The following is a 25,409-nucleotide window of genomic DNA, read 5'->3' as shown; positions in this document are numbered from 1 at the left end:
AGTCTCTCTTGGGCACGTCCCAGTCCTGGGCGCTGCTACATCGACCAGCCGGCCGAGGGGTGCGGGACCCGAGGGCCCGACCCAATAGGACAGAGGCTAGGGCGCCTGGATTCCAGGAAAAGACACTGGGGCTGGGTTGGGGGTCTGCCTGGTTGGGAGCCTGGGCGCCAAGGCTAAGCACCGGGAGAGGCGGGGAAGAGCTCGGACGCCCTGGGGCCGGGACGCCTGGGTCCCTGGCAGGGAAGGGAGGTGGGCCTGTGGAGCAGAGGGACTGGCGGCCTCCGCGCCTTCGCATTGGCTGCGCCGCTCGTCCGTTAGCGCAGCGTGGGCCAATGCGCGTGTCTGGGGGGCGGGCCCTGGTGCTGATGCTGCCGTCAGTCGGTGTTGCAGGGATGCGGCGGCGGGAGCAGCCGCCCTGACTCGCAGAGCATCTTCCACAGAGCGGCACCGCGGCGGGGCGGGCGGGCGGACGAGCCGGCGGGCGGGGACGCGGCGGGGAGCGAGAGAGGCGCGAGGCGGCCGACACCGCCGGCCCCGGCTCTGCCACCCGCTGGAGACGGGGCGGCCCTGGGGCTCTGATCCCCACCCTCCAGCTCTTGGCGCCCCCAGAACCAGGTAGGGGGGGGGGCTGCGGCGGAGACGGGCGGGGGGCGGGAGCCGATCGGGGGAGGGGAGCGACCGGAGGGGCGGGGGAGGCAGGAAGGATGGATTGGGGGGCGGGGGCGCTGCCGTGCTGAGAGGGCTGGCTGGGTGACAGCGAGGAGGCTAAGTGGCTTGGGGGGGTGGTGGGTTGGGGGTCGGAGGCTCCCTGTGGAAGGGGCACTGGCCCTGAGCTGGGGTGAATGGAGAGGGGTGAGAGGGAGGGTCGTTGGGGGAAGGGATGGGGCGAGAAGGAGGGGCATCCGGAGGGCTGAGAGGGAGGCTCTGAAGGGGGGTCCCCAGTCTGTGCTAGCCCCAAGGGCTGGTAGCAGTGTTCCTCCAGAGGGGCTGGGGAGCTGTTGTGCTCTGAAGGGTCCGCAGGGGCGAAACCAGCGAGGAACTGGGCTTGGTGGGAGAAGGAGAGGGCGCTGGAGAGGGGAAAGAGAGAAGTGGAGAGGCAAGGAGCAGGGGCCAGGCCAAGGGCTTCATACTGGGGGGCACCACTGAGGACCAGGCTTTCCTGGGGGATGGGAGCCAAGGGGAGAGGAGGTTATTGGGAGGGAGCAGAGGGGAAGGTGCCAAGGTGCTTGAGGCAGAGATGGGTCCGTGCTGGGGGGAGAGCCGGGAAAGATGGGGGGCCTGAGGGAGAGGAGCGGAAGCTTGTGGGGGAAGGTTGGGGGCGATGGAGAGGGAGACTGGGAAATCAGTAGGAGGGGGCTGTGCTGGGGTGGGAATGCGCTGGGGGCGGCGACAGGGTTATGGTCAGAGAGTGCTGCAGGGAGAGGCAGCTGCAGGGCCCTGGGCCGGCTCCCCCACCCCCAAAGAGGAGGGGACCATTTCTCATGTCCCAGCCTCTCCCCCAGCTGAAGGAGCCATCTGCCCTGGGTTCTTTGGGCTGGGTATGAGCCCTTGAACCCTTGATGGGGCCCTTGGAGGCAAAATTGGCTTTTCGGGGGCTCTTGTCTTCTTTACTCTCAACCCCCACCTGAGTCCTGGGCGAAGGCATTCGGTGCCTCACTGAACAAGTGAGGGCTGGGGCTGGGAGGGGCTTGTTTCGTGGTGCCTGGAGGTGAAGGGGGTGGTTGTCCAGGCCCGGAGGGATGAATCTTAGGGGGGGTAGGTCTTGGCTGTCCAGGCCTCTTGACTGCCTTGGGGGTTTCCTCACACCCCTGGTTTTGTATGTGCTGGGGGTGGGGTGGGGTGGGCGAGCTCCTGCCCCTCCCTCTGTCCACCTGCCTTGTGCCTGGGTATTCCTTTTGGGGGACTTCAGGGCTCTGCGTTCTCTATCTTCTGCGAGAGAAGTAGCAAGAGAGAAAGACAGAAGGAAGAAAGAGTGGAGGGAGGTCTGTTGGTCTGTTGAGCGCGAGGCCTCCTGTCCTGTGGGTGCTTTGGCCACTGCTGTCCCTAACTCCTCGTGCCTCCGGGGACGCCTCCAGGGATGCTGGCATCTGAGGGTGGGGGCGAAGGGTCTAGCTGGGGGTTCCTTCATTCCTGCTGGAGGAAGTGTGCTCAGACCCACCCTGTCCTCAGATCCACGGGGGTGGGCGGGACTGACCCACAGGCAGAGGCCAGTGGCCACCGGGTGCCTGAGGAGTTCTCTCCAGGAGCCAGGGTCCGGTTCCGGCTTCTTGGCTTGGGCTGAATCCACACTATGGGGGCCTGGGAGGAGGGGGCTGGGCTCTGCAGGGGCTGTTAAGGGCCTCTCTTCCCTCCAGCCCTCAGTCTCTGCCCAGGTCCAGTTGCTCCCCCCTGCCCGCCCTTGCCAGTGACACAGACACCTTGACACCGATGCATACACTCGGCGGCACCCACCCATACACACACCTACACAGGCACACACCTGCGTACACAATACACCTCCTGGCGGCACGCCGCCTACACTACCCCGCCCAGAGAGGCTGCCACCTCGCTGCCTGCCTCAGAGACCTCCCCCAGGTGCCCTGCTCTCGTGAACATGACACACGCATGGCCCCTCCATGCCCCCAGAGCCCCGGCACTGCACTGTCAGCCCTCACCCTCAAACGCACACACACGCACACACGCATCCCCCCCATCCACTCGTTCGCCTCCCCAGGTTTCCACGGTCACGTCGGCACACCTGCACTCCTCCGTGCACGCAGCCCTGGGACACCCCTTCCTGGACACCCCCTGCCCCAGTACGCATCGTTAAGTGCCATGTTAGCACGTTGCCTCGGGTCTTTGTGTGTGTGTGCGCACCAACACACACACACACACACGCTTGCTAACACCCGTTTATGCCCTGGCTCCCCCCCCCCGAAGCTTCTCCCTACCTTTCACTCGCCCCTGCTCACTCCCATATCTTTGTATCCTGAGAAAGCCCCCCCCCCCCCACCCCAGGGCCTCCCAGCTCTCCTGGCCACGACCACCATCCTTCCTGGTCGCTCAGCTACACCTGGCCTTGCCCAGAAACTCCCATTTCTAGGTGGCCCCACTCCCCAGCACTAATCCTCACACTCAGGGCCTTCCCCCTGCCTGATGCTGGAACCACGCTGTCCATTCATTCCCAGCTCCGAGCCCAGCCCCCAGGGGGACGCCCGACCATGTGTCTCACACGCCACCTACCCTGCTGTTCCATCTGTCGGGGCGGCTCCCCACCCGGTCCCATCCACACCGGCAGGCCTGCGGGGCTCGGAGATTCACTCGACAGATAAGCCAGCATATGCATGGCACCTTAGCATTTACAAAGCCTTCTTGCTGCCACCGTGGGGGCACCACAGGGGCTCAGCTCTGTCCCTCGGTGAGCGTCGGTCTCCTCATCTGTAAGATGGGGGTCCTCATGCCTATCTCATGGGGTTCTCGCGAGGACCAGATGACCGGAAGAGTAGCAACTGGTCAGTAGGGGTGTTGTGCTCCTACTGTGAGCCTGGCTCTGGGCTAAGCGCTCTGGACTTCGTGGATTTGTCAGGAACATAGCAGTTCTTCGGCAAACGGCAGCTGTTTGCATCACGAGCGTATAATCTTCCACATGCATGTGCACACACCTGTCACGGATACCTTTAGCAACACCCCCAGGGACCTCGTGCTTACTCACAAGCCTCACCCACCCCGGGCGGTGTCCCCCAGGTGTGCACAGCACGGGGATGGACAGAGGGGTGAGCTCCCCGCTCCTACTGCCTGCCCCCAAGCTCCTGGCACCTGTGCACCAGCCCCCACTTTGCCGAGTCATTCAATTGTATACCTCAGTCCCCAGCCCACCCAACGCCTCAGCCCCACACACCAGGCAACAGCCTCGTCATGCACACCTCCAGCTGCCCAGCCCTTCTCTCCACGCACAGAGACCTGCTCAGGGGGTCCCCGTGCACACACCCCTCGCTTCCAGCCTGTGCTGCTATGGGACTCCTCTGGTCTTCAGACTTTCTCCCATCTTCCTCGGCAGGAGGAGGTTTGCAGCAGCACCGGGGAGGGTCCAGGGGGCGAAATTTGAGTCCCAGCTCTGTCCCTTCCAAGCTCTGTGACCTTGGGGGAGGGCCCTTTTCCCCTCTGAGTGTGTTGCCTCATCTGCAAAAGGGGGCAGTGATCAGACCTGCCCTGACCATTTCCCTCGCCCGGCCCTGGTGGAATCCAGGGAAACATGGGACACGTGGAGTTTTGTAAATTGCAAGGTGCCAAGATGAGGAGTTTGAAACGTGAGCATTAAGGCAACGTATTTTCGTCTCTGTTAGACGCTGTCCTAAAGTGCTTTACATATATTAGCAATGCTAGTATTGCCTCTGTTTTCTACCTAAGGAAACTGAGGCCCAGAGAGGCTAAATAATCTGCCCAAAGACACACTGCTAGGAAGAGGGAGAGGTGGCATTTGAACCCAGGCTCCAGAGTTAGTGCCTCCGATCACTGTCTTGTTTTTGCCCACTGCTAAGGTGTGGCCGGATGCGGGCACGCTCTGAGTCTTTCCAAAAAAGTCGTCAGGGCTGGCAGGAGGGAGCAGAGAAGGGAGGTCAACCCACCAATCCTGCCCGAGGTTTTAGGGAGGCCCTCCAAAAGCCCCACTGATTGAAAGGGACCTTAGGGCTCAAGTAGTTTGATGTCCCCTCCCATGTGATTCAAGAGCCCCCTCCTGAGCTCCACTGAGCAGCAGTCACCCGCCTCGGCTCACACACCTCCACAGAAGGGGGACTCACCCCCCCCCACCCCCCCGAGGCAGCCTACTCCGCTGTTGGATGCTTTAAATTGCCAGCAAGTTTCTCTTTAGCTCGAGCCAAAATCTCCCTCCCCGCAACACGCACTTCTCCCACCTGTCCACGGGCTGCCTTCTGGGGCCACCAGAATGTGTGTAAACCCAGCTCTTCCTCCCTGGCGCCTGGGGGAGGCCCCTGCTGTCACACTCCCAGCTGGCATGAGAGAGAGCTGGCGTGAGGGGAAGAGAGCCAGAGGGAGGCTGGCATTCCCAAGGCTGGAGGTGTGCGTGTGCGTGTGCGCGTGTATGGTATAGATGTGGCTGGAGATGGGGTGGGTGGATGCTGGGAGAGGGCCCCTGGCCAGGGGCTCTGCCGGCGTGGCGGCATGGACCATCTCTTCCCCTGAAGTTTGCGTCCATTTGCTTAGTTGGCACTGGCGGTGTGGGGAGGGCTGAGGCTTTGGGTCAGGTGGAAGGCCCAGGTCCTGAACAGTGGGTACAGTGGGAAGCATCTAGAATGGAAGGCCAGCGACCTTCGTTTTAGTCTTGCTCTGCTGTGTGGCCCTGGGTCAGTCACTGCCCCTCTCTGGGACTCAGTTTCCACTTCGGAAAAGGCGAGAAGGATGACCCTCCAAGAGCTCTGAGGCCTGGGTCTTTCAGCCCCGGGGGCAGACGGAGTCTGGGGTGTCTGCGAAGGGCAGTGGCCCCTGTGGAGGCCAGATCAGAGAAGGGTGGGCTCCGAGCTCACCGCGTCCCTGTGGCCTGTGCACAGTGCAAGGGGGGAGGGAGGCAGTAGACGCTGGAGCCAGCAATGTCTTACCTACACTCACTTGGGCCAATGAATTAATCAGTCTAAGCTTAGTCTGGGGCGATGAGAGCAAGTCCCCAAACTGTAGGTGAAATGAGACAGTGCGCGTGTGTGGTGGTCCGGCCAGGTGCCTGGTGCACGGCGCGGAGCCCAGAAGTTGTAGCCCGCACGCCACGGTGGCACTGGCCTGGCCTGGCCGCGGAAGGTGAGAAGGAGGCTGTCAGCCTAGAATGACCTAGGAAAAGCCTGCGGGAGAGCGTTCAGTGGGCAAGAGAGTAGGCCAGGGGCCTGATCCCCTCCCCCTCCAGCTCCCATCCCCACTGGCTCAAGGCTGCAGAGTCCGTCTGTGGGTTGGGGGCGCTAGGGAGCTGACCGGGGGCGGAGTCCCACATGACATGGGAGAGGTCAGGTCCCCAGAGGAACAGCGGCCCCGGGCCCAGCAGTGGCTGGCAGTGTGCGCTGAGCTGACGTCAGCCAAGGACGGGATATCCCGAGGCCGCTCTGGCCCGTGTCCCTGCGCCGGCCAGTGGGCGCTGGAGGAGAAGAGTGGGTCTTGGGGAGCCAGTGCCTGGTCTGTGGGTGCAGGGGGCTTCCAGTGCACTGCATGGGCCTAGGGAGGGGCCATTGCCTTGCACAACTCCAGGGGCCACCATTTACTTGATGTAGTTGTGCAAGGCCAGCCCTGGCCCATGGCTAGGAGATCTGAGTCTGGAGAGCCGTGTACCAGGAGTGGAGGAAGGTTTGCAGGATTCCCCCTGCGTCGCGGGAGGAAGGGTGGGTTGGAGGCTGGGTCAGCAGAAGCTGGAACTGCAGGGTGGGGTGGAAGGGACCCAGGTGTCCACTCAGCACGCACTCCTCTTGGGGCCATCTCTGTCTCACAAGCCTGAAGCTGCTCCCAGGGTCTCTGGGTCCCTGGAGAGAGGACCCAGGGAGGGCTGGGGCTTCCTCCTGGCCAGCCCTGCAGCCCCTGTGCCCCGGCGCTGAGCCAGCCTGGCCTGTGCTGCAGAGCTGTGGGCTGTGGGGAGAATGAGTAATGAGTCTTGAGGGGCCCTGGTTCCCAGACCCTGCCCTCGCCCCTCCTGGGAGACACCGCACAAACCCAGCCTCTGCCCCCACCGCGGGCTCACAGGCGCTGTATCTGCTCCCTCCCCACACTCTCCTTGCACATCTTGGCACACACAGCCACTCTCTGTCACACGCTTTGCCCACCCCCTCCCCCCCCCCCCCCAACTGGCCTCCGGGACCCAGGCGTCTGCCTCCCAGCCCTCTGGAGGCCTCCTCACCAACCTTCACTCTATCTGTCCTCTGCCAACTTCCGGAACAAGGGGGACCTTGCCCCTAGGCTTGCTCAGCAAGAAGCCCCCTGCCAGCTCCCTAGAGGGTGGGGGATTGTGAGTATGGCAGGGGGATTGGGTTGGGGGTGGGGCAGGGGAACTAATCCCCTCCCTCTCCCGAGCTGAGGGGTGAGAGTGGACAGCCTGCACGAAATCCTATTCCCTCTGCTAGTGGAAATCGATAGCTAATTAATTCCCTCCCCAAAATGTGTCCGGAGGTGGGGGTGGGGGTTGGGGGGAGGCGGAGAGAGACTGAGACCCCAGCAGGGGAGGGAGGAAGGACGTCACTTTTCTGCCCTTCAGGCTCGTGCCTCCGCTGGGGGCCTCCCTGCCCCTTCTGGAGAAAAGGGGGAGTTTGGCCTTTCCCTCCCCCAAGCCTGAGGGTCCCCCTCCTCTGCCCCGGGCTGGGGGGCGCATGTGTGTGGGGGTAAGGGCGTCAATCAGGCTGGGAGCAGGTGCTGCATTTAATTTGATTGGCTAATTAGCCCGCGCATGTTAATTATCTCCATTACCCAATGAGGAGAGGCAGTGGCAAAGCTATATATAACCCGGACAGTGTTTGGAGGGAGAGGGGGCTGTCTGCCTGAATCGTCTTCTGTCCCCTGCTTGGGAAGGGGCAGTGAGGTGGGAAACTTGAGTCCCCACTGAAGCCCGTAGGACTGGGGGGTGGGGGTGGGTGGGTAGGGCAACAGTCAGAAGAAGCCAGATAGAAGGATCTGAGAACTGGGCTTTGAGGGTCTCTTGGAGATAGCTCCCCAAACCCTACCCCTGGTCTCCTGGGACCTTCTCTGCCCCCTCTTCCTTTGGCACACATGTCACTCCGACCATCCCTGCCCTCCGATGACCCTCTGCTCACTCCCCTGCTATGGATTTTTAGGGGGCCCCTAGCTTTCTCTCTCTCCCTTCGTACCCTTGCTCTCATGTAGAAAGGAACCACACCCACCCAACCTTCTCCTGCCCCACTCTCCTCTCCTTTTGGTTCCCACTGCTCTGAGTGAGACCTGTGGCTACCCCACCCCTTGTCTCCTTTGTGGAAGGCTGCAGTCTGACACATGTGGATCTAAGTCCCAATTCCTGCTGACAGGCTGTGTGACCTTGGGCAAGTCCCTAGACTTCCCTATGTACGCTTCCCCAGTGGTCAATGGGAATAGTGGGACTTCTCAGAGTGATTAAGTAAAATGCCATTGGTAAAAATGCCCAGCCTCCAGGGCCTTGACAAATGCTGTTTGGATTTGGAATTTAATTTTCTCTAGCTTCTCTCTCCTTTTCTCCCCATCAGGCCACCTTTCTCCTCCATTACTCTTCTGTCTCTGTCACTTTTCGTGCCATTCCTCTCCTCAGCCTTCAATCTTTCCCTGTCCCTTCTGAAACTTTGGGCCCTCCCTGCTTCTCTCCCAGGCTTCACCCCACCTCCTTCCCTTCCTCCCTCCCCAAAATAAAATCAATGCAATATTCAGGAGGGTTGTTGGATATAAATAATTACGACTCGGAGTTTAACGAGATGCAAATTCCCCTCCCCGGTGTGGGGTATAAATTGCTCTCTGACAGCCCGTTACAAGGGTAATCATTTCAGAAAGGCAATTTTATGTAAATGAGCCTGCCTGCCTCCTGGTGGCTCCCCCAGCCGTGGATGGGGAGGGGGTGGAACCCAGGGGTGAAGAGAACCCAGGTATTGGGCCAGGCCCGAGGCTGAGGACTGGGAACTGGAGCTTGAGGGGACAGACAGACATTTAGGTTTGTGGGCTGGTGAGCAGTGGGGTTGGGGCCCAGGAAGGGGTGGAGTGTTGTGTGGGGGGGAATCGGGGACGTGGAATCAGATGCTTGTACCCTTGTGTGGATGGAGAGGGCTTGGGGCCTGGATGTTCGGGTGACAGCTGGCTTCTCTCCCTTGCCCCCTTCTCAGCCAGGTTACCCAATGATCCCATTGACGAATTGGCATTTAATTAATCCCAATGAATTATTTAGCAACTTCATCATCCAACATCAGGAGCTGATGAGACAGAGCCGCGACTGGCTGGCGGTGGGAACACCACACAGAGGTTGGGTGACTCAGAGAGGAAGGGCCTGGGGTCACCAGCTGGCGGAGGGTCTCCAGGCCTCACCCACAGGAACTGGCCCTGGTCGTGACTAGAGACGGGTGTAAGGGCGGCTGCACTGGGCTCCTATGAACTTTAAGATGCTACTACCCACCCGCCCACATCTCAAATTAATAATTACCCTAATGAGTGCAAGTGTTGGGCCCCCAGTTCTACTATCTATGGTGGTATCTCTTGTTCTGGGACCCTCTTCAGGTCCGGGCCGACCCCTCAAGCCCTAAAGGGAAACCATTGGGTGCCTGCCGGTGTGATGGGGGGAGTCACGACCCTTGATCCCTTCCTTAACCCTTTCCCCTCCTCCGAACCCCTCCTTAACCCTTTTCTCTCTGTTTCCCCGCAGGCATCCCTCCCCCGTCTTTCGTCGGAGCCCGCAGCGGGGGAGGGGCGCCTCCACCGCCGCCCAGGGAAGCCGGTACCTGGGCCTCTGCGCCTCGCCCCGCGGCCGGGCCCATGGCACTGTGAGCCGGCGAGGGAGCCCCGCTCGGCGCGGGGGGCGCCCGGCCCCCTCCCCGCCCCATGCGCCCGCGGCTCTGAAGCCTGAGCGGGGCCGGGGGCCGGGCGGGGCCGGGGCCGCCGGAGGCATGGCGGCCGGGAGCCCGTGGCGGCCGCCGTCGCCGCCGCCGCTGCTGCTGCTGTTGCTGCTGCTGACGCTGGCGGCGGGCGCGGGCGGCCTGGAGTTCGGCGGCGGCCCCGGGCAGTGGGCTCGCTACGCGCGCTGGGCCGGCGCGGCGAGCAGCGGCGAGCTCAGCTTCAGCCTGCGCACCAACGCCACGCGCGCGCTGCTGCTCTACCTGGACGACGGTGGCGACTGCGACTTCCTGGAGCTGCTGCTGGTGGACGGGCGCCTGCGGCTGCGCTTCACGCTCTCGTGCGCCGAGCCGGCCACGCTGCAGCTGGACACGCCGGTGGCCGACGACCGCTGGCACATGGTGCTGCTGACCCGCGACGCGCGCCGCACGGCGCTGGCGGTGGACGGCGAGGCCCGCGCCGCCGAGGTGCGCTCCAAGCGGCGTGAGATGCAGGTGGCCAGCGACCTGTTCGTGGGCGGCATCCCGCCCGACGTGCGCCTCTCGGCGCTCACCCTCAGCACCGTCAAGTACGAGCCGCCCTTCCGCGGCCTCCTGGCCAACCTGAAGCTGGGCGAGCGGCCTCCCGCGCTCCTGGGCAGCCAGGGCCTGCGCGGCGCCGCCGCGGACCCACTGTGCGCGCCTGCGCGCAACCCCTGTGCCAATGGCGGTCTCTGCACGGTGCTGGCCCCCGGCGAGGTGGGCTGCGACTGCAGCCACACGGGCTTCGGCGGCAAGTTCTGCAGCGAAGGTGAGCAGGGGGGTGGCTGCTGCTGGGCGCCGGGGGGAGGGGGTTGTGGGGGGGGTGCCCGGGAGCGAGGGGCCGCCTGCGCGCGTGTCCTGGGGTCGCGCGGCCTGGGGGGGCGCCTGCGGCCGGCGGGCGCGAGGGCGTGTGAGAGTGTGTACCTGCACGCGAGGGTCGTGAGGCGTGCCCTTGTGAGCGGCGGTGAGGACACCTGTCCCAAGGAGAGGGAGCGTGTGGCTAGCCAGTGACCCCGTGTGGGCGTGGCCAGTGCGGGCCCTGGGGCCACCAGTGGGTAGGGCTGTGTGGTCAGGTCCTGTAAGGGGCTGGCGAGAGGATGAGGGTCCGGCGCTTGGGGGGGGCCTGTGGGGCGGGTGGGTGAGGGAGTGTGTGCTCTCGATCTGTGTGGGCGGGGTCTTGTGCGCGGGGACTGCGGGGGGCCTTAAGGTCTGGGGCCTGGGGCGGAGTCCTGAACTAGGCCCGTGTGGCCCGCGAGGCTAGGCTGGGTGCCGGGCCCGGAGGGTGAGAGGCCGGCCCGAGGCGGGGCGGGGCGTGAAGGGCGGTGGGTGGGGCCTGTGTGGGCGGGGCCTGCGAGGCGGGGGCGCGGCGGGCCCTGGCGCTCTCGGCAGGTGCTGCCGGCAGAAGCCTGTGAGTGTTTGCGAGTGAAGTTCTGGGAGCGCGGCGGGTGAGGCCGGGGCGGGACCGGAGGATGAGGGCCTGGGGGTGGGGAGAAGGGAACGCCGGCGCTGCGGCGGCAGGTGAGGGAGAGTGGGGATGGCGAGGTTGTGACTGGAAAGGGAGCTTTGGGGAGGGAGAGCTTTCACCAGCGCTCCAGCTGCGAGAGGCGGAGCTGAGTGATGTGAGGGGCCAGGGACTCTGCGGGCTGTGGTTCAGGAGGATGGGGAAAGGGGGACTGGAAGGCATCTGTGGTACTTTGGCTGGCGAGGGCGTGGGGGAGACAGTCCCCATCAGTTTGGGGGCGGGGGTGGCCGTGTCTTTCGGCCCTGGTCGGTGGCCGCAGGCATGCTTTCCCCAGCCGCAGACCCCTAGAAGCTGTGGGCCACCTAGCAGCTGTGTGTGTCTGATCCCCTCCCCGCCCCTCCACCCCTGCCCAGCCGTAGAGTCTTTTGGGGAGCGTGTGCGGGTGCATGTGTGTGCCCACAAACTGGTGCGGCTCTGGGACTGCTCTGGGGGTGGGTGTGCTCCTGGCTGCGGGCGTGTGGACAGCCACCCCAGGAGCTGAGTCTGCAGGTGTGTCCCTGGGTTTGGGATGCACAGTATTTTGACTGTGTATTTGTCGCTGTGGTAGAGGGATCCATGAGGAAAGCGTTTGGATTGCTTTTGTGGGGTTATTTGTACCAAGCGGCGGGATGTATCTTCAGGAACTGTGTGTATGAAGTCACCTGACACCTTCTCACCTTTTCTCCCAGGAGTTCCGGTGCTCCCTAAACTGTGATCGTGTGTGTCTGTGTGTGTTTGCCAGCACGCAGAGGCTGCGAGTCTGGCAGTGTGTATATTCCGTGCAGATGGTCTGCTTGACTAGTAGTGTTTATAGATAGGAGTCCAGTGCCTAGGAGAGTGAATAGTACACACGCGTAAGGCGTGTGCTCAGGCGTAGATACCCGTGTGCGTGTGTTTTAATGCAAGACTTCAGAGACGCTGGAACTCCGTAAGGAATCTTTCTTTCCATGACTTTGAATTTGATTCTCTGGTCTCTATGACCTTTCCCCTCCGAGCCTTTCTAAGAAAAACAGGACGGTGGTATCTGGGTGGCTCCGTCGGTTGAGTGTCTGAGTCTTCATCTCGGCTCAGGTCATGATCCCAGAGTTTTGGGATCGAGCCCAGCCTCGGGCTCCGTGCTGAGCGTGGAGCCTCCTGAAGATTCTCTCTCCCAAATAAATAAATACATAAATAAAAAGAAAATGGGATGAACCCCCCCTCCAACTTGATGGAAGGGGAATTTGAGTTAGAGAGAGGTTACAGTAGCCCGTCTCACGGGCAGAACTGGGCCCGAGCGTATGAAAAATGCAGCCAGAGGCACACTGGTCAGTCAGAGCCCTTGTGTCCATTCCCTGAAGGGATTTATTGGCCAGAGGCTCCTAGTGAGTCACACAAGGTGTGTGCTTCCGAATGTGGGCTGTGCGGGTGTGTGGCAGAGATGTGTTGGCGTCCGTGTGTGTGGGAGGGACAGGTGTGTGTATCATGGGGGGCGTGTTGGATGTGTTTGGGGTGAATGTTCGCATTAGCTATGTTGGAGCTGGGAGATGGCTGTGTATCTGACCCATTGTGTGTGTGTGTGTGTGTGCGCGCATGGGGTAGCTGTTGTGGTTTGTGATAGTGGTGGTGCTTTGTCTGTATTCCTTGCACCTAATATAGTGCCAGGCACTTAGTGGGTGTTTGATAAAAATTTGTGGAATGAATTAAGAGACATTAATAAGCATTTGAGAGAATCAAGTCTTGGGTAAGGCTGTATGTGTATATGAAAATCTGTCTGCCGATATTTTCAGATATATGTTGGGGGTTGGCATGGGGTTGTACGCACTGATTGTGTCTGGAGATGACAGGTCCAGTGACAGCCCTACTGATTGGCCTTCCTCTCCCCACCCTGTGACCTCATTCCCTCTCCTTACATTTGTTCCTATTTCCTGGGCAGCTTTTGCGATATCCTGTGCTCATTAGACTTCTTCTAGAACATTCTCATCCAGCCAGGATGAGAATTCCATCTCATTTCCCATTCCAGGAAAGGAATGCACTCCCACCCCTGGGTTTTGGGGTTGAGGATGAAGACTTTGAGGGGAATATCTCCTCATCTCTGAGATAGATCTCAGGGCCAGGGTCCCCACGTTTCCCCAGAAGTTCCAGTTATTTCATTATTAAAAAAAATTTTTAATGTTTATTTATTTCTGAGAGAGACGGAGACAACACAAGCAGGAGAGGGGCAGAGAGAGAGGGAGACACAGAATCCGAAGCAGGCTCCAGGCTCTGTGCTGTCAGCACAGAGCCTGATGCAGGGCTCGAACCTATGACCTGCGAGATCATGACCTGAATTGAAGTTGGACGCTTAATCGACTGAGCCACCCAGGTGACCTCCAGTCATTTCATTATTATCTGCTTTGAGTGATTCTCAACTTTTTTGAGATTGTAGGCGTTTTTAAAAAAAGTTTATTTATTTTGAGAGAGAGAGAGAAGGTATGCGTGCATGCAGGGGGTGGGGCAAAGAGAGAGGAGAAACAGAATCCCAAGTAGGGTCTGTGCTGTCAGTGCAGAGCCTGATGTGGGGCTCGATCGAACCCACGAACCGTGAGATCATAACCTGGGCCGAAACCAAGAGTCTGATGCTTAACTGACTGAGCCACCCAGGCGCCCCAAGATTGTGGGCATTTTTAAAGGTCAGTCATTCGCAGTACCCTTTCCAAATAGTAGTTATTTTTGTATCCGTTTGCTGTGAGGATAGATGGCTCAAAGCTACTATGAATTCAGGAAAGCTTTTAGATGACTTTGATGTTATGTTTGCCATTGTGGTTAATCAAATATACCTTAGAAAATTTTTTTTTAGCTTTTATGCAAGGACATATCAACCTGCCTTCAGTACTTGGTGTGCATATGGATCTGTGGGTCCTTTGGAATCTCCCGCTGCCTTCCTGGGTCTGGGCTTACCCATTGACTGAGAACTTCCCTGTTAGGATATCTGTTTTTTTTTTTTTGTTTTTTTTTGTTTTTTATAGTTTATTTCTTTTTGAGAGAGACAGAGACAGCGTGAGCAGAGCAGAGGAGGGGCAGAGAGAGAGAGAGAGAGAGGGAGAGAGAGAATCCCCAGCAGGCTTGCACTGTCAGCACAGAGCCCTCGGCGGGGCTCGAGCTCACAAAAGCGAGATCTTGACCTGAGCCGAAACCAAGAGTCAGACGCTTCACCGACTGAGCCACCCAGGGGCCCCTCATGTGCGTGTTTCCTAAGTTTGTTGGTGATTCAATTCAACAAGTAGTTACTGAGGCCTCCTTCGTGACGGGCCATGTATTGAGGGCTGAAGGGGAGCCAAAAATGAATAAGACACTGCTCTGGGAGTTGACTGTTTAATTGGGGAAACAGATTAAAAAAAAAAAAAAAAGCAGTCCAGTCTGTGGTTAAGAGCACAGATTCTGCAGCCAGACTGCCTGGGCAGTGACCTTGGACTTCAGCTCTCTCCACCCTGGTTTCCTTTTCTGGAAAATGGGGGTAATAACAGTACCTACCTTACAGAGTTGTTATGGGAACTAAATCAGCTAATTCACGTAAAATGCTTAGAATAGCGTCTGGCTCATAGAAGGTGCTCAATAAACAACGGCAAAAGAACAACACAAAATTGTGTGGTACGTGCCCAAAGAGATGCAGCTAGGCAGTGCAGCTTAGTGATTAAACCCCAGACTCCTGAGGCTCAGAAGGGGGTTTAAATCTGACTTCTGCCCTCACTGGGCCCGTGACAGCAGGTGGGTGCCTCACGTGCGGACTAATTTGTCCTTGTGTGTAAGTGGGGCTAAGCGTGCTTGTCTCACAGGTCTGTTGTAGAAGTTAAAGGAATACCTGATACACGACTAGAAGGTACTACTATCACAAGCAGAGTGCCCTTGGGGTTTTTAGGAAGGGGATAGTTTACAGGTTGGAGGGTGGTGATCAGTAATAAGACGCGTGCTATTGAAGACTGACCTTGAACACGGATGAAGAAGGTTGGGTTGAGGAGGCCCGCATGTGCAGGCCCTGGCAAGAACTAAGGCGTGGAAGGGAGGGATGTGTACATCATGGCCATTGAGGGGCGCCAAGAATATAAGGCACATAGTGGAGTCGAAAGCAGGGGGATCAGGGGCACCTGGGTGGCTCAGGTGGTTAAGCGTCCGACTCTTGATTTCAGCTGAGCTCATGATCTCACGGTTCGTGAGTTCGAGCCTGCATCTGACTGTCAGTGCAGAGCCTTCTTGGGATTCTCTCTCTCCCCTCTCTGCCCCTACCCCGTTGCCCTCTCTCTCAAAACAAATAAGCTTTAAATAACATAACATAACATAACATAACATAACATAACTAACATAAAATAAAATAAATAACATAAAATAAAGCGGGAGAAGTAGGTTGAAGCCAGGTCTTGGAGTTTTGACTTAAGTCATTCAACCAACATTTACTGGAGGCTGTGTATGGGGTATCGGCAAATGAAGCCACAAAAGAATTTTGAGCAGATAGAGGAATCAGCAGAGCTCTATATCAGAAGCTGGGAGTGTGGTATAGAAGGATTTTGGGGGGCAGAGTTAGGCAGTGGAGAAGTCGGTCGGGAGATAGAAAAAGATAGTTGGGAGAGACTTGGGTGGTCGAAAGAGATCTTGAGGCCCTGGATCTAGCTTGTCTTGGGGAGTGGCGAGGGAGGGTGGCGGTACTTGGGAGCTGTCGCTGGAATCTTTAGGACTCTGCCTCTTGCGGGGCAGGGAGGAGTCAGAGGTGATGAGGTTTCAGGTTTGCTGCGGTGGAAGGAGGTAGAGGGGTGAAAGGAAAGGGGAAGCCGGGGGCGGGGAGCAGCGTTGGGCCACAGATCATGCACGTGTTGAGCTGCATTGCCCCTCAGTGTTCTTAGACGGAGGCATCCAGGCTGCCGGAAATGTGGAGACCAGAGCTTTGAGCCGGAGGCAGGGCTGCGGAGGGAGACCCTGGCACCACGGGCGTGTGTGGAGAGAGAGAGTATTTGAAGCTCTGGAATCAGAGGAGGTGGCCAAGGAGAAGGTGACGAGACTTCAGAGGAGCCCACAGTTGGGAGGTGGAGGGAGAGGAGTGGCCGCAGACACAGCCAAGGAGCAGTTGGAACAAAAAGAGACCGAATCACACAGTCAAGGGGGCAGAGCCTGGGGCCTCACAGCTGGTGAGCGTTTGCTAGGTGTCTGGAATGCCTTAGGTCATTTTCACTCCTCGTGGCCGCCGCCTGCGATATAAGAGCCGGAATCTGAATCCTGCTGCCCCCCACCTTTGTCCATTCTGCCTCCAAAGGCTCAGGCAGCGGGTGAGATGTGTCCGTGAATTACTTGCCTTTGGTTTATTGGGGTATTTAGCGACCGTGTTTCATCAGAAACCAGCAACCCCCCAAATTCTTCAGGTCACAGCTCCTCCCGTAAGCCAGGATGTGATGAGGGCATTACTGTATTTGTCAGCCAGCTGTCCCCGCACTGAGAAATCGATCGGTAACATGTCAGTCTCCCGGAGCCCTGGGGGAGGAACTCACCCTGGGAAGTGGAGCGTTATCCCACTTAAAACACACAACTCACCAACAAAGAAAGAGCATCCCGGATGGAAATCTTTCGGAGATATACGTTGCACACCCCTCTGCCTCACTAAGCATAATATTTGGAGAGTGATTTCACCTTTTCCGGATGACTCAGGGTGTCGTGATTCCCCTCAGGTGTTGCATCGCACTGTCACACAGTGGTTCGTTCCTTCGTTGAGGTTTGTCCCTGCCTGAAATGATGCCTGGCTGCTGTACTTTGGATTTCTTATATTAGCTCTTGCTGACTTTTCCACCTCCGCCCTTACGAGGAGTTGTCAAGGAGCAGCCCACAACCATCTCTCTTTCCCTCTCTCTCTGTCTCTTTCTCTCTCTCTCCTCTCTGTCTCTCCGTTTGCGAACTTGGAAAATCAGCATTCCCAAGCGTGTTAGGCTTGTGTGTCACCACCAGTAAGTGGATTCTGGGTAAGGTCCGAGAGGCTCTCCTGTGCGAAAATAACAGTCTTTCAGGCATCACTGTTAAGGATGTTCGCTTCGGCCGCTCAGAACTTTTTCTTTTCGTTTGTTCCAGTCTTCATCACTGTCCTTGATTATGAACCTGCTGGGATCTTGAGTTCGTGTTAGGCAATACCACGCATGCCCTCTGGTGGGGCGGGTAAGCCCCCTGTGTGTGAAAGGTGACTACTTGAGGTCACGTGATGTGGGATCACCTCTGATACCCAGGGTCCTGACAGTTTCTGCTGTAGAGACGGCTCCAGGCTCGAGAGAGTAGTGCAGGGAGTGACTGGCGTAAGAGCCCAGAGAGAAGACACATACTCACAAGGAAAGCCTCCAATGGCAGAGTGGCTAAGAGCGAGGGCTGCCCCGGGGGTTGAATCTGGCTTTGCTACTTGCTGTGTGTGTCAGCTTGGACCAGTTACTTAATCACATTGTTCTTCAATGTCCTACTCTGTAAAATGGAGGCTATAATGTTGCTGTAAGGACTAAATGAGTTCTACGGAAATCCTTTACAACGCGCCAGGCACTATTCTAACTGATCGATAAGTGTTACCGTGATTATTAACCCTGGTGGTCAGAGAAGGCTGCAAGGAGGAGGCGGGACTTGGCAAGATGTTGAAGGCGGACTGAGTGAGATTTGTGGAGGTGGAAAGGATAGGGCAAGGGCTTTCTCTCCAGGTGAACAGCCTGAATGAGGAGTCTAGGAGATGAGTCGTGGGGCAGGGTGGGTCGGGGCGGATGAGGAGACCAGGATGGCTGTGCTTCGAGGGAGTTAAGATCAGAAACTGTAGATTAAAGTCGGCATCTAAAAAGTCTTGACTTCCAGCCAAGGATGTGGCCCATTGGAAGTATTTGTTTTTTAATTTTCTTTAACCTTTATTTATTTTTGAAAGACAGAGAGACAGAGCATGAGTGGGGGAGGAACAGAGAAAGAGGGAAACACAGAATCCGAAACAGGCTCCAGGCTCCGAGCTGTCAGCACAGAGCCCGACGCAGGGCTCGAACCCACGAACTGTAAGATCATGACCTGAGCTGGAGTCGGACGCTCAACCAGCTGAGCCACCCAGGCGCCCCCTGTCCCCCATTGGCAGTATGAAAGCCAGACAGATGTGGTTCAGATTTGGGTCTGTTCCTCACCAGCAGTGTGCCTACTGGGCAAGTTTCTTCCACCTTCTAAGCCTCAGTTTCCCCAATCTCTACAAGAGTAGAAACAGTGTGCCCTGCTGAGGTGGCGACGGTGAGGAAGTGAAACAATGCATGGAAAGAGCCAGGAACACTTGAAGTACTCGGTATGTGAGAAGTGTTTTTGATTATTCATTCAACAAACATAGGCATGCCTTTTTCTGAGCCAGGAACTGTGCACACAGCTGGAGGTAGAGATGAATGAGACGTTGTCCTTGCTCTTGGATGTTACACAGTCCAGTCAGGAAGCAGACATGGAAACGCGATCGCAAGGAGATACAATAAGTGAAATGATAACACAATGTGCATATTGAAAGCTGGCACATAAGGCGGGTGGTCCAGGGGCGCTTGGGGGGCTTAGCGGTTAAGCGTCTGACTCTCGGTTTTCGGCTCAGGTCGTGATCTCACAGTTCGTGTGTTGGAGCCCTGCATTCCCGCTCCCCGCCCCCCACCCCCCCAGCGCAGAGCCTGCTTTGGAATTCTCTTTCTCCTCTCTGCCCCTCCCCCCCACCTCCCACTCCCCCTCTTGTGTGCACTCTCTCTCTCTCTCTCTCTCTCAATGTAAATCAACTTAAAAAATTTTTTAAAAGGGGCGCCTGGGGTGGCTCAGTCGGTTAAGCATCCAACTTCAGCTCAGGTCATGATCTTGGGGGTTGGGGTTCAAGCCCCACCTGGGATCTCCCACTGTCAGCATGGCTGTGCTTTAGATTCTCTGCCCCTCTCTCTGCCCCTCCTTCCGCCACACGCTCTCCTCTCTCTCTGTCTCAAAAATAAACATTTAAAAAAAATAAGAAGCCGGTGGCAAAAAAAAAAAAAAAAAAAAGAGGCGTGGCCTAGCCTTGACTGGCGATGTCAGTTGGGACCAGAAACAGAGGTGTAACTGACCTGGTCTTAGAACAAGAGTTGGCTTTCTCAGGCAGCTGAGGGTGACAGGAGTGGGGATAGAGAACGGCGTTTCAAGCCGAGGGAACGGTATGTACAGAAATGTGGCACATTAGGGAAATGGACAGCCGTGGGTGGGGCTGGAGCCCGGACTGCTGCAGGAAAGGAGGTGGGAGGGAGGCATGGCTCAACTTTGCATGTACTTTCCTGAGAAGACTGGACTGTATCCTGGAGGCATTAGGAAGCCTTGGAGGTTTTTTTATTTTTAATGTTTTTTAATGTTTGTTATTTATTTATTTATTTATTTAAATTTTTTTTTTAACGTTATTTATTTTTGAGACAGAGAGAGACAGAGCATGAACGGGGGGAGGGCAGAGAGAGAGGGAGACACAGAATCAGAAACAGGCTCCAGGCACTGAGCCGTCAGCCCAGAGCCTGACGCGGGGCTCAAACTCACGGACCGCGAGATCGTGACCTGGCTGAAGTCGGAACGCTTAACCAACTGCGCCACCCAGGCGCCCCTAATGTTTATTTATTTTTGAGAGGGGGTGGAGAGAGAGAGAGAGAGGGAAACACCAATGGGAGAGGGGCAGAGAGAGGGGGAGACACAGAATCGGAAGCAGGCTCCAGGCTCTGGGCTGACAGCACAGAGCCCGACGCGGGGCTCGCACTCACAAGCGGTGAGATCATGACCTGAGCCGAAGTCAGACACTTCACCGACTGAGTCACCCAGGCGCCCCAGCCTCGGAGGGTTTTAAGCAGGGTTGTGACTTGTTGGACCACTGTGGTTTGCGGACTATGAATTGTAGGGGAAAAGACTGGCTGTAGGGGGGGATCATTTAAGAGGCTTGTTAATGTTCCGAGGGGAGGCTCTGAGGGGGCGTCTGGCCTTGGGGGTGTAGGGGGGATGGAGGGATGAAAAACACTTCTAAGGTTTTATTTATTTATTTATTTTATTTATTATATATTTTTTAACGTTTATTTATTTTTGAGACAGAGAGAGACAGAGCATGAACAGGGGAGGGGCAGAGAGAGAGGGAGACACAGAATCCGACACAGGCTCCAAGCTATCAGCACAGAGCCCGACGCGGGGCTCGAACTCACGAACTGTGAGATCATGACCTGAGCTGAAGTCGGACGCTTAACCAACCGAGCCACCCAGGCGCCCCCTTCTAAGGTTTTAGAAGGTGGAAGTGACGGGACCGGGCGATTGGTATGACAAAAGGGCAAGGCTGATTTCTGGGTGCCTACCTTGCCCAGGGAGACCAACCAGGGGGAGGCTCCGTTGCAGGAAACCAGGGGTGAAGGGTGAGGGCGTGGGCTATGATGACCTAGGAGCGGAGTGACCGAAGTCAAAGGTGATTTTGTGCCGCGGGGCGTGCTTCCCTTTCTGCCCACAGGAAGTAGGTACTACAACCAAGCTCCTGAGATCGCTGTGGGGCTGATGTGTGAGATGCATGTTGAGGGTCATGGGCACTTGGGCACTTAGCTAACTAACGGTGTCTCGAGCCTGGCAGAGCAGGGGGGCACATGCTGGGTGCTCAAGGAGTGTTGGCTGAAGGCAGTGCCTTTGCCGGATGCAGGGGAATGGGCACTTTGTGGCGGGGGTGGAGACAGGCATGGCTTTGGCGCTTGGAGGTCGGGGAGTGCCTGAGTCACCTCTGAGCAGACAGATGGGGACGCCGATCTGGCATCCGGGGAAGAGGCCCAATCTGCAAACACAGGTTTGGGAGTCCTTAAGCCACGGAAGCGAGCTCTGGCCAAGGAGGGCAGGGGGCAGGGAGGAGCGTGGAGGGCGCAGGACTGAGCCTGGAGGGGTCCGTGATGGCAGGCAAGGGACACAGGTGAATCAGCAGATAGCAAAGAGCAGCAGAGCTGGAGAGGTCAGTGGGTCTCTCGGAGGCCAGGAGAGGGAAGACGTGGGCGGCCAGCAGGCCAAGCTTGGTCGCCGCACCTTCCGGAGCCTGGCACGACGACCCACGTTTGCGGCAGGTGGGAATACTCTTTGAAATACCAGCCATGTTGGAGTATCTCGAAATCACCGGGCCTCCTTGTTTGTACGGGTGCTGGGGTGACACTGGCACTGACTGACCAGGGCCTTAACCCACGGGTTCCAAGGGGATCCAGGGGTTCTCCCGGGGGCCCCTCTCTGGCCCAGCATCACCCCCTGCCATAAATGCGATGTGTTGCAGTTTATGTAAGAAAATCGTGGTATACACAGCCATTGGGGGATGCCGCTGGCAGGTAAAAAAAGAAGGTCTGTGTCTGTGACCCACGTAGATACGTAAAGGCGTATGTGTGTGTGTGGGTTTAGCAGATGGAGAGAGGTGGGGCGACAGACAGAAAAAGAGAGAGCTGTGCTCATCACCGGGCATGAGTCTTTAGCCAGCGGAGGAGTGTGGGGTGCAGTGGTGGTGCACGCATCTAATATTAGGTATTAGATCACCGTGTGGGTATTGATTCTGCGTTCAGCCTGTGTGTGTATATTATGGAGGGGGTAGAAGGTCTGATAATCGACAGTGTGTGTGTGTTTCTGGAGTATGGCTAACCCCCTAAGAACGAATGAGCAAATAACACAAAATGATGTCGGAGGGAGGAGACCGTGTGCGCACGCGGGTGTGGGTGTGCACCGAACGGCTGTTGGTGTGTTTGCGTGCGTGTCTTGCGGCCTACATGCATGTGTGCATGTGTGTGTTTCCCTGCTGGGTCTGTATTTTTTTCATTAAAAAATGTTTATTTTATTATTATTATTTTTTAGTGTTTATTTATTATTGAGAGACAGAGCATGAGCAGGGGAGGGACAGAGAGAGGGGGAGACGCAGAATCCGAAGCAGGCTCCAGGCTCCGAGCTGTCAGCACAGAGCCCGACGCGGGGCTCGAACTCAGGAACCGCGAGATCATGACCTGAGCCGAAGTCGGTCGCTTAACTGACTGAGCCACCCAGGCGCCCCTCCCCCGCCCCCGCAAAAATGTTTATTTTTAAAAGAGAGAGACAGACTGTGAGCGGGGGAGGGGCAGAGAGAGAGGGAGACACAGAATCCCAAGCAGGCTCCAGGCTCTGAGCTGTCAGCACAGAGGCCGATGCGGGGCTCGAACTCACGAACCGCGAGATCGTGACCTGAGCCGAAGTCGAAGCTCAACCGACTGAGCCCCCCAGGCGCCCCTGGGTCTGTATATTCGTAGGTTGTGCAGATTCTCTTCCCACCTGCGGCTTCAGTAGGTGGGCCCTGAGAAATGTCTGGAGACGGGGCTGGGGGGGGGGGCACAGCCCCCGACAGAGCAAGCCAGAGCCCCGCCTACTCAAGGAGTTGCAGCCTAATTGAAGGAACTGCATCTCCCCTCTCCCCCTTCTACCCTCTCTTGACCCATTTGGTGCACTTCAGGGCCAGGCCCAGGCGGACCCCTAAGAAGGTGAGGGCTGGCTACCCACCCAAAGGCTGTGACGTAACTTGGGGATGGGCCCGCTGCAATGGGACCCCGTCCCACCCCTGAAGTGCCCCATCCAGCCCCGGGGGGGCACTTCACTTCACCCAGCTGTTTTTCCTAGAATCACAGAACCCGAGCCACAGGGGCCGCAGAAAACGATGTGGTCCATGTCTGTCATGTTTACGGAAGAGGGACCGGTAGTAGCTCACGGAGGTTAAGTGACTGGAGTCACAAGCCCTTGGAGGCCGAACTGTGTTTTGTGACTGCGTGTGGGTGACTGTTCTCCCCCGGGTGGGTGCGGGGTGGTGGTGGGTCTGGGTGTGCAAAGGCCTCGAGGGTGAGTTGCGTGAGAGATATATGCGTCTCTGGATCGCTAAGTACCTATGTGTGTCAGTGTGTCACTGAGTGTGAGCGTGTCCCCATCTGTCTCTGAGCCACAGTGGAAGGCAGGGGAGGAGCTGTGCCTGGGAGAGTCAAGACTGCCTGACTGCTGCGCCTGGTTCTGCCTCTGATTCTCCACGTGACCTTGAGCGCTCATTTCCCTGCCCCGGGCCTCAGTTTCCTGAAATGCACCATGAGACGTGGGTCCTCCTGGACCGTGTGACCCTGTGTGCGAGGCACTGACTCAGGGAACAGCTCTGTCTCTATGTTGTCCCCTAGCAGAGCCTTCCGGCGTGGTGACTTGTGTCAGGGCCTCGGGGAGGGACGGCGGGGCATCGGGACCTTGAACTCATCCTCCCCTTAGAGACCCCATCCTCGGCACCTCACTAACCTAGCCTTCCCCTTTTTCTCTCTCTCTCTGCCTCACCCTTCCTGACCCTCGCTGGCTTACAGAGGAGCACCCCATGGAAGGTGAGTGATGCTTTCTGGTCACTGGGGTGGCGGATCGATCCCCGTGCGGGCTTGTGCCAGGGTGTGTCGTTGGCCACCTGCGGGCTCCCTCTCCTGCCCATGGTTGGGGCCCCTTGGGGAAGGATGTCTGGGTGTCCTCTCGGCTCCCTCAGCCCCGCCCCTTGCCTGTTCCCTCTTTATTGCTTTGCTGGGGAGAACTGCCGGGCAGGGGGCAGGCCCTTCCACTCCAGTCTCGGGGCCAGGCTGCGACTGGCGATTCTTCTTAGGGAGGAGACTGGAGGTGAGGGTGAGGGGAGGGGACTGGAGGAGTGAGAAGTGAGTGAGGGGACACCCTTTTGCCCAGCCCCGCTGAGGAGGCTTAGAGGGCCATGCAGCGGGGGGCCGGCGCGGGTGGGGGGGGGGGGCGGTGCTCACGTACAGTCTGCTCTGGGCTCTGAAGAATGCAGGCAGGGGCGGGGGCCCGGGTCCCCGGGGCAGCAGGTGTAGGGGGGTGGCAGCTTCTCTGCCCTGATTGACACTGGGGCAGGCCCCTGGCCCCTGGCCCCTGCCCCACGGGGCCGGTAGGTAGGGGCGGTCTGCTTCTTCCTTCAGCCCAGGCCGAGGGCAAGGGCAAGGGCAAGGGCAAGGGCCGGAGTGTGCCTCTCTTCGGAGTCCCTCTGTCCATTCTTTCCCTGTCTTTTGTTTTGCCTTCTCTCTCTCTCTCTCTCTCTGTCTCTCTCTCTGGTTTCTATATTTACTTTTCTTTTTCACTAGGGCTCTGTCCCTGGACCTCTTTCTTTGGCTCTGCCGGTCCCCAGGCTCTCTCTGGGCTCCTGTCATTCTCTGAACCTTCCCCTCTTGCTGTGGTTTTCCCTGGCCCTTTCCCACCTCGGGGGTGGACTAGATCAGCGAGAGGGGAAGATCACGTGGGATGGGGGGCAGGGGCGCGGGGGCGCCCACATGGCCACCGTAGAGAGGGCAGGTGGCAAGGTGTCCCATGCGCGTTTCCTGGAGAAGCAAGAAGCAAGTGGCAGGTGGGAGGGATGCAGCAGCTCTAGGCTGAGAGCTCCCTGGGCCTGGGCTCTGGTGTGGGAGGAGCAGGGGGAGCACCCAGGATGCAGGAGTCCTGGGCAAGAAAGAAGGGAAGTGCTTTGGGCTTGAGTGTGGGCTGGAACCCATTTTTCCTTGTGGGGTCCGCGGTTCGGCTTGTCTCTTACTGATAGATGCCTCTTCTCCTTGGAAGTCTTCAGTTTCCCTGGTCCCGGTGGGCAGGCACCCATGTGTGTGTGTGTGTGTATGTGGGTGTGTGTGTGTGAGAGAGAGAGAGAGAGAGAGTGCACGTGTGAGAGACAGTGTGTGTGTATCTGCATGCACATGTGAGTGAGAGTGTATCTGTGTGCATTGTGTGTGAGTGTGGATGTGTGTGAACATGTGTGTATACATGTGTGAGAGTGTATACATGTCATATGTATGAGAGAATGTATGTGTATGTGTGTGCAGGTGTGTGTGAGAGTGTGTATATGTGTCTGTGTGTGAGAGTGTATGGTGTGCAGGTGTGTGAGAGTGTGTGTATATGTCATGTGCGTGAGGGAGTGTGTATGTATACAGGTGCATGTATGAGTGTGTGTGTGTGCACATGCGTGTGTGAGAGTGTGTGTATGTGTGCGGGTGCATGTGTGAATGTGTATATGTGTCACATGTGTGTGCAGGTGTGGAGTGTGTGTATATGTGTCACATGCGTGAGAGTGTGTGTGTGCAGGTTGCGTGTGTTGTGAGAGTGTGTATGTGTGCCACATGTGTGAAAGTGTATGCATATGTGTGTGCATGTGTGTCACACGTGTATGCGTGTAGGTGCGCATGAGAGTGTATCTGTGCACATGCATGTGTGCAGGTGTGTATGAGAATTGTGTACATGTGTGCACATGTATGAGGGAGTGTATATGTACAGGTGCATGTATGAGAGTGTGTATGTGTGCACGTGCGTGTGTGAGAGTGTGTCATATGTGTGAGTGTGTATGTGTGCAGATGCATGTGTGTGTC

The 25,409-nt window shown here is 57.7% G+C and overlaps 1 protein-coding gene across 18 annotated transcripts in view; it reads left to right on the top strand.

The window, feature by feature from the left end:
- The first annotated feature begins 9,593 nt into the window (after positions 1 to 9,593).
- NRXN2 (neurexin 2) overlaps positions 9,594 to 25,409 on the top strand; it is a 98,549-nt gene continuing 82,733 nt past the window's right edge. For all 18 annotated transcript variants that reach the window (XM_032594922.1, XM_032594914.1, XM_030332729.1 and 15 more), the window contains exons 1-2: positions 9,594 to 10,329; positions 23,373 to 23,390. In XM_032594922.1, the coding sequence (XP_032450813.1) occupies positions 9,594 to 10,329; positions 23,373 to 23,390 (754 nt within the window). The remainder of the gene's footprint in view (positions 10,330 to 23,372; positions 23,391 to 25,409) is intronic.

Source organism: Lynx canadensis, chromosome D1 (genome assembly GCF_007474595.2).
Source record: "Lynx canadensis isolate LIC74 chromosome D1, mLynCan4.pri.v2, whole genome shotgun sequence".
In the NCBI taxonomy this organism is placed as follows: Eukaryota; Metazoa; Chordata; class Mammalia; order Carnivora; family Felidae; genus Lynx; species Lynx canadensis.
The sequence above is the reverse complement of the archived record's forward strand: the minus strand, read 5'-3'. Positions and strand labels throughout refer to the sequence as shown.